General features: G+C 34.0%; 1 protein-coding gene across 3 annotated transcripts; it reads right to left on the reverse strand.

The window, feature by feature from the left end:
• Nucleotides 1-241: 241 nt before the first annotated feature.
• LOC144997331 (putative serine/threonine-protein kinase SIS8) lies at nt 242-8,012 on the reverse strand. Of its 3 annotated transcripts, XM_078957207.1 has the most exons (14): nt 7,568-8,011; nt 6,764-7,204; nt 6,500-6,603; nt 5,619-6,232; nt 4,584-4,757; nt 4,422-4,462; nt 4,156-4,224; nt 3,913-4,013; nt 2,978-3,056; nt 2,802-2,900; nt 1,289-1,357; nt 1,139-1,188; nt 908-1,084; nt 242-818 (listed from the first exon to the last, which is right to left on the reverse strand). In XM_078957207.1, the coding sequence occupies exons 1-14, from the start codon at nt 7,964-7,966 to the stop codon at nt 728-730; spliced, it is 2,508 nt and encodes an 835-aa protein (XP_078813333.1). In that variant the 5' UTR covers nt 7,967-8,011; the 3' UTR covers nt 242-727. The 3 variants fall into 3 exon arrangements, with proteins under 3 accessions (XP_078813333.1, XP_078813335.1, XP_078813334.1); XM_078957209.1 differs by lacking the exons at nt 242-818; nt 908-1,084; nt 1,139-1,188 and adding an exon at nt 1,544-1,594 and having other exon boundaries at nt 1,339-1,357; nt 7,568-8,012; XM_078957208.1 differs by lacking the exons at nt 242-818; nt 908-1,084; nt 1,139-1,188; nt 1,289-1,357 and adding an exon at nt 1,489-1,594 and having other exon boundaries at nt 7,568-8,012.
• Between the last annotated feature and the right edge of the window lie 649 nt (nt 8,013-8,661).

Genomic DNA, 8,661 nt, shown 5'->3' on the forward strand with positions numbered 1-8,661 from the left:
AACTACCGTGTTCATTATCCTCTTGTTTATTTCTTATTTCAAGGTCTACTTCTAAAGATATCCGTGGATATTCCTACTCCAAACTTTTATTCTATTTCAGTTCTTTAAAACCTCGCTTGAATCATTTCAACTGATTTCTTCATAATATTACAATTAAGATTGATAGATAACAGAAGAGAATTTTCACACAACTAACCTAACCACAGCCAGGACACAAAAGAAAAACCATACACACCAAATCTCCCAAACAAAAATAAACTTTCGTATACGTGTTTTGATACATGATCAAGAAAAACAACATTTTTATTTACTTTCCTATGTCTACACCTAAAATGTTTCCATTCACAAATAAATACTGTTTGTAAACTACCGTGTGTTTTTTCACAAGAAAAAAAAAAGCGCTTCAAACTTTTTTACTTAACTTAAAGAGACACCTCATACGTTTGTTTCCAAACGCTTGTAAATGCTTATTTCCCTTCTCTTTTCTCAAACTACCACATCAAAATAAACAACTTCTGTTACCAAACAAATCATTTACCAACCCCCTTTATAACTGCACTTTGCACAGCAACGGAGTAACAAAATGTATGTTGTTTGGTTGTGTTTGACCTTGTATCCATCATTTGGAATGATACAAAACCTACACTTCTCTCTGTTTCTTTTTTTTTTTTTTTTCAATGTACAAGAATCAATATTGTGTGTTTGGATCCCCGACTACAATAGTGTGTTATTGAAGTGTTGTGGTTTTTGTTGTGTCATTTGCGAGTTGTCTAAGTCGGGAAATGATCTCTTTGAAAGATGGCCGCAACTGTGGGTCCCTAGAAAAGTAAAGAAAATTTGAATATGTGCAAAAAGACATGAATAGCAATTTAAATAAAATACCAGAAAAAGCAAGCAAGCGACTTACAGATGCCAACAATCGCTTATTAAGCATGCAAGTGTAGGATGAATATGCTGTGGAATGTCGAGATGTCTGAACTGAAAACCAACAGCACCAACAACCTGCATTGAGTTCATCTCTGTCCATGGTATGCGTAAAGTTGCTAACTCCCATAAAATTACACCAAAGCTATATACATCACACCTGCCAAACACAAACATTAACATTTCTCAAGATAACATAAAAATATTCACTTACTTTTCATTCGAAGGTTCGTTCCTCAACACTTCTGGTGCCATCCATTCCGGCTGGCAGATAGCAGCAAACATCAGTATCCTTTTTTAAGTCATAATAATGTTTTACAAATTTTCCTTCATTTAGCTTAATTTTATTTTAGAAATAACTCACAGTTCCAGCAGTAGATTTTGAAGACAAAAAGGTATTGTGTTTCATGCGTGACATCCCAAAATCACATACCTGCGTACATCAATCAAAATTCAAACCCAAAAACAAAGTACAACGGTTAGGTGTAATAGGAAGGAAGGAATGCTATAACAACACATAAACCATAAGTAGTGTGAGTGAATGGGAAAATGACTCTTGAGGGTAATTAACTTTTGCGTTTGTACTCATTTGGTCCCTTTTTTTTTGTATTCAATATACCATCGAACTTGTTGTTGGTGTTTACTGTAGCCCTTTTGACCGACTTTTGACCTGTGATAGCCGATCAAAGGGTTATGGTGAGCACAAATAACAAGTTCGATGGTATATTGAGTACAAAAAAAGGAAAGGGACCAAATGAGAACAAACGCAACAGTTGGTTACCCTCCTGGTTCATTTTGCCTTTACTCATTTACAACAAATCCCACATCATCTCCTAGTGATATTAATGACTATATGAGATTCATTCTTGCTTCTCTTCAAAACATAACCTACGAAAGGACATTATTCATACATGTACAACTTTGTAATGCACTTGAATATTTATTAGGGGAATCTTGACTTAGCAGACACATTTCATGACTACATTTACATTTTCAATCAAATGATTTATCGTATCATGGATTCTAGACAAATCTACAAACGAGTGGAATCACAAGTGCTGTGATTTTTGAGTTTACTTAGCTTTAAGATCGAACTCATGGGACAAGATACAACACCAATATGTACAATATCATGTTGCTTTTGTAGACACATCACCTTAATATTGTACATATTGATGTTGTATCTAATCCCATGAGTTCAATCTTAAAGCTAAGTAAACTCAAAAATCATAACACTTGTGATTCCACTCGTTTGTAGACTTGTCTAGAATCCATGATACGATAAATCATTTGATTGCAAATGTAAATGTAGTCATGAAATGTGTCAACTTAATCAAGATTCCCCTAAAAAATGTTCAAGTGCATTACAAAGTTGTACATGTACGAATAATGTTCTTTTGTAGGTTATTTTTTGAAGAGAAGCAAGAATGAATCTCATAAAGTCATTAATATCACTAGGAGATGATGTGGGATTTGTTGTAAATGAGTAAAGGGAAAATGAATCAGAAGGGTAACCAACTGTTGCGTTTGTTCTCATTTGGTCCCTTGCCTTTTTTTGTACTCAATATACCATCGAACTTGTTGTTTGTGTTCACCATAACCCTTTGACCGGCTATCACAGGTCAAAAGCCGGTCAAAAGGGCTATGGTAAACACCAACAACAAGTTCGATGGTATATTGAATACAAAAAAGAGAAAACGGGACCAAATGTGTACAAACGCAAAAGTTAATTACCCTCAAGAGTCATTTTCCAGTGAGTGAATTACTAAAAAGTACATGTATTTTGAGAACTTACACAGTGAAACCTGCTTTGTATTTAGATGAAATATGTAGACTATTCAAAAATGTTATAAAATTAACAAATTTGTCATACTAACCTTAACAACCCAATTTTTATCAACAAGGAGATTTGGTGTCTTGAGATCCCGATGCACAATAACTGGATTGCTAGTGTGCAAATAGTTCATCCCCTTGGCCTACAAGCATTTCCCATACAAATACATAATAATCATCACAAATAAAACAGACAGATGTTGACAAACAATGTACGTACCACATCAAGAGCCATACGCATTCGCCTCTTTTCATCTACTTGGATACTCGAACGATGCAATAATTTAAATAAACTACCCCTGGATAAAAACAACAACAAAGAAATAGAATTAATATATGAAAAAATTAGATTTTTTTCTCATTATCACATTGTTTTTTTTAAAGCTACCGAATTATAGCAATGGAAGTTGCTTTGTATTTGGATAACATTTCCTATATACTTTTGTAGATTTTTCATAATATAATGTTGTAAAATGACGAAATGAAACTAGGATGCTATAATAAACAGATGAACGAATGTACATTGCTGTTTCTTGCATTTAAGCACTTTTTTTAGATCGATCACGGGTTAAATTTGATAGAAATGGGTAAGATACGAACTTTTGTTTTGTTTTTCCCCTCAATCTTTTATATTAAACAACATTAGGACATCATTAAATGTTCTTGTGATTTATCCTTCACATATTGTACTTCAAGGACTATTTGTTGCATTTTCCATTTTTTTTATCTGGTTACCAAGGATGAGAGTGGTAGTAAAAAGAAAAAAAAGGATTTTAGTGATCGAAACAAGAGATAGAACCACTTAAAGTAATAGTAGCAATAATGACAAATACTTGCAAATTAAGGCACAAAACTTAAAGCTAGTAAAACATTAGAAAATCATAATCAGATACACTTATGGGTTATATGCAAAGAAACAGCAATGAACTTCCATTAATTTGATTATTATAGCATCCTATTTTCATTTACCAGTGTACTTTAATAATCTACCCAAATATAGCAACTTCATCATTGATGTAACGAATTTGTCAAAGCATAATGTCCTATTAATATATATATATATATATATATATATATATATATATTGTAATAATAATAATAATAAAAAGTAGGTTGCTATTTCTGTAGACTTGATTAGAATTGAAAGCAGTGAACCTTGGTAGAAATTCTGTAAGTATGGAGAGATTTGGTGGACGAGTGACTGCTCCCATGAAAAGTACAACATTAGGATGTCTCAACCTTAACATGATCTCAACCTAAAAAACAAAACACTATGCACTCAATCAAATCCTTCCTTGTATACAAAAGAAGAATCTGTCCTCCTCCTAGGTTATATTCCACCTTTTGGGTGACAGACAAAAAAAAATTGCAAATTTTGTCCAGTTGTAGCGCACTTACTTCCCCTTTAAATTGAGTGAGAGCATCGCCTGAGAGATCTTGGTTCATAAACTTCTTCACAGCCACCTCCTGTCATCAGGATCAGATAATGAATGCTTACTAAATTAAGTAAACTGGCATCCTCCTAACAGTTAGTTGACTTTTCTGACCATAAGCTATATTATTGCATAACATTTTTGTCTCCATAAAGATCATTGAAGGGAAACTAGCTGGTTATAGATTATAAAAGTGCTAAATTCAAAATTTCAGATTTGGAAGCATCTTACAGTTCCATTCCATTCTGAACGGTAAACCTCTCCAAAAGAACCTATACAAGAAAGGGAAATTAAACACTGATCTTTTTATCATATAATATATACTTTTATGGGATCCACTTCCATTGTAATAATACAGTTTTACAGAATATGTTGGAAACAAGTAATTCTTACCGATACCAATGCGCCCTCCAATCTGAATATCTTCCCATGGGATTTCCCACTCCTCATCAATGCGAATTTCCCTTTCTCTCTGATTGGATTTGGAGCAAGATGTTTCCACCAACTTCATGTCTAAATTTATTCTGTTTTTGGTATTATCTGCATATCGTCTTTCTACAGGCTTTACTGCAAAGGACAAAGGGCATTCATGAATTTCTAAACAGGTGTTTGGTTTGTACAATGATTTAGGAAGAAATGGAATATGTCAAAGGATTTGCAATTTCAAGAAACCATAATCTATCACCACTTTGGTTGGAAAGAAATGGAATGGAATTCAATAATTAAAATTGAATATCTTTTGTTTATTGATACATATATATATATATATATATATATATATATATATATATATATATATATATATATATACACACACACACACACACACACATATTATTATACAACTGAAATTTTGTTTTCGATATATAAAGAAAAACCACAAAATAAAAACAATATATTTTGAGCAGTTTCGTAGTTCAACCACTAATACTTAATGTTCCAAACAAAACCACAAAAAGTTTCAGAAATTTTTCCAAATTAACCATCTTTGACATGTTCTATCCTGTTTCACCAGTACTTGTTTTACATCAAGTTTCACCATTAACTTTCCAAATTAACCGTTTTGACAATATTCTGTCAAAATGGTTAAATTTGGAAAAACATCTGAAACTTTCATGGTTTGATTAGAAAAAATTAAGTGCAAGTGGTTAAGCCACAAAATTGCCCCAGATATAGTGGTTTTCTGTACTTTGCCCTTATATATTATATAATGAGGGGATTTCAATCTTTTATGAAAAAGCAAAGAATAAAATTTGTTTCCATCCACTCTCTCCTAGGAATGGTGAAATCCATCAAACAAGGAATTTGAAAGATTCATATGATAGGGAACTAAATATTGTCCAATTTCCAACCAAACACACCATGGAATGGAATCGAGAATTCCAAATATTATTGAAAAAATCATACAAAATTCAGCAAATCTCTTACCAACTGCATAATCATTGATGACATCTTCAGTAGTAGTCCCACCACAAGCACTTGTTTCTTGAGAAGGTAACCCATTAACATTTACATTGGCAATGTCAGTAAAGGAAATAAGATCAAGATCAGCATCCAACAAATGAAAGGCCCCACGCACATTTGTCTCTCCCACTCCCTTATTACTTAGATTTAAAAGTGATTCTGTAGATGGCCCACCACTCTTTAACAACACCGCATGGAGTTTTTGAGCAAAATCTGGATTTTTTGCAGCAGTTATCACACATTTGGAGACATCACTAAGCTGCAACTTTTGGGCGGGTGAACCACCACCTCCACCACCACCACCACCTACCCGGCCTTCATTTGACCTGCCAAGAGCCGGAAGTAACTTACCAAAATCACTCTCAAATCTCTTGGTTTGCTTCCTCTCTACAGCACTCCCACTTCTAGTGTTCAATTGTGAATCTGATGGGACAACTTTGGCAAAACCATTTTCAGAGCTTATATCCAATGTATACCCTCCTGCACCACCCCTGATATCTACTACTTCAACATTACAACTTGGCACCTCCACAGGGATTAGGGTGCCTGGAGCACCCATTAGATCAATAATGTACTCGCTGTGTAAACATTAAACAAAACAAGATGCTACATCATTCATTTCTTCTCCAAACTTTTAAAGCTGATTTTTTTTACATAAGATAATAAGACATGATTGGACAATCTTTCTAGAGCTATTTTCGATGATGCAAATTCATGTCTTTTGCACAGACTTGATATCAAGATAGAGTCCATGCCCCAAAAGTAGCAACATAGATCAAATAAAAAAAATATATCTTATAGCATCTGGTGAAATTGATTAAAAATGAAAACATGCACAACCATACCTCCCATTATCAATCTTAATCAAGTTCACAGCTCCATCATCGGTGCCAGTATAGTAGCTCCCTTTTACCAGACTACATGGAAGGTTGATCTTATCAGCAAGTACCTAGCACCAAACGTATCATTTTTATTTTATTTTATTGCATATCAATGTAAAGTTTTTACTAATGCACATCAAATATGTGTCTGAGAGAATTTCAACATTAAAATTTTCACATCAACCAACTCAAATAATAAAAAGTCGAAAAAAAAAGACATTTAATTACCTTAAAGAGCAAGGCCCTGTGACGTGAAAGTCCACAATCAATACAACCAAGGGGAAGTATGACAGTCTTCAGAGTGTTCCGTAATTCATAACTTGCAGTAGTCCATCTTCTCAACATTTCATCTGCATCAGTAACAGGACCACCCATTTGTGCAACAACAATATTCCCAATTTTCTGGATCAGCCTGCTTATAATCTGGTTCATCCCCAAAGCATGACATTCAAGTGATATATTTAATACTCTTTCCTCAAGCTGCTGCAGTTTCTTATCAGTTGATCTGTCCACTAGAATTACTTCATAATCAACATCATCGTATACTGTTTTGGCTTGAAGTTCCACTAATGAGGGCATCTTCCCTTGTGTGACTGAATTTGAAGTAATCCCATATACATCGTAAAAACCATCCATCACTTTCTCATCATAGTTTACAACATTATTACTCTGCAAATACCAAATACTATCATCAATGACAAATATACTTGTCTTAGAATTTCATACTAAATTCGTAGGGTCACTCTCATTCTGTGTTGCTTAGTTTGAGGACGTGCCTTTTCTGGCAAAAATAAAAGCCCAAAGTCCAACTTAGGGACCTTTATTGGCATTTAGATAAGCTAATTAAATGTTGAACACATGTATCTTAGTAATATGAAATTCATTTAAGATCATACTAAACGAAACACTTTAGGTCAAACATAGAGGTGAAGGAGTGAACTGCAAAATACAATTGTGATAGAATGCAATGAATTGAAACAATCTTACAAAACAACAAAGAAAAATAAGTCCTAGAAGTTTGAATTATCTTACCCAATATCGAAGCGAGAGAAATTCAACGAGAGATTCCGAAGGGGAACAGCCCATACTTCTTTGCTCCGCGGCCTTAATTTGTGCAGTTTCAGCATCGGGTTCCCGCGCCTCAGCGGATCCTGATGACACACTAATCGCCAGAGCAAGCTGCATCTGGAATTCCTCCTCGAAGAAATTGAAATCAACAGCGGAGGACTCTGAGTTGTTGATATTTAAATTCTCAACAGATAAAGCATCAACGGCGCCGATTCTAGGTAATGGAGATGGGGAAGCCGATGAGTGGAACTGTGTTGTGGCTGGAGGTTCAGATGGCGTGTCGGTGGCGGACAAGCGGTTGTTGTGGTCGTTGAAACCACCACCGATGTGAAGCTTTCGCAGTAGATGCTTCATCTTTGACATGACTTAGATCGTTTCACATAGAAAAACAAGCAGCTGCACACAAATCTGTCTTAAAACCTGGCAAAGATGCAAGGGTGTTTGGATAAAAATAAATAATAATAATAATAATAATAATAATAATAATAATAATAATAATAATAATAAAATTGCTCTTATTCCCAGTTAATTTAAGTGTTTGGATAACATCATTATCGTTAACGATAAGCTAATTTTAATAAGCATCCCTCCTCATACTTATTGCTTATTGCTTATTCTTATCACAAATAAGCTTTAAGCAATAAACTAAAAATCTAATCCAAACACCCCTTTAACCTTTGGTACACTTGTTCATCAAGCTACCATGTGGCAAGGGGAATTGGAATTAAATTAACCGCTCGATCTCCTCAACACCTCCTTCATTTTATTTTAATTTCATTGGCTGTTTTCCTCCTCCTTTTTTTTTTTTGGTACTTTGCTGTTAAGGTTGCATTTATATCGTGATAAAACCGAAATGAACTATATGCATATATCTACAAAGCACTCTTGATTAATATTCGGCCAAATCATAAGATAGTATAGTAGGCTTTTAATATTTATCTTATATAATTTAAAAAATAGTAATATTCAGATAAATTCTTATCAACGAAACTAAAACACATTAAAGATGTCATCCGTGATCGGAAGCTAATAAATTGTGAAAAAGGAGAGGGGGCTAA

The sequence above is a fragment of the Lactuca saligna genome, chromosome 5 (assembly GCF_052625555.1).
Source record: "Lactuca saligna cultivar CGN05327 chromosome 5, ASM5262555v1, whole genome shotgun sequence".
NCBI classification, from domain to species: Eukaryota; Viridiplantae; Streptophyta; class Magnoliopsida; order Asterales; family Asteraceae; genus Lactuca; species Lactuca saligna.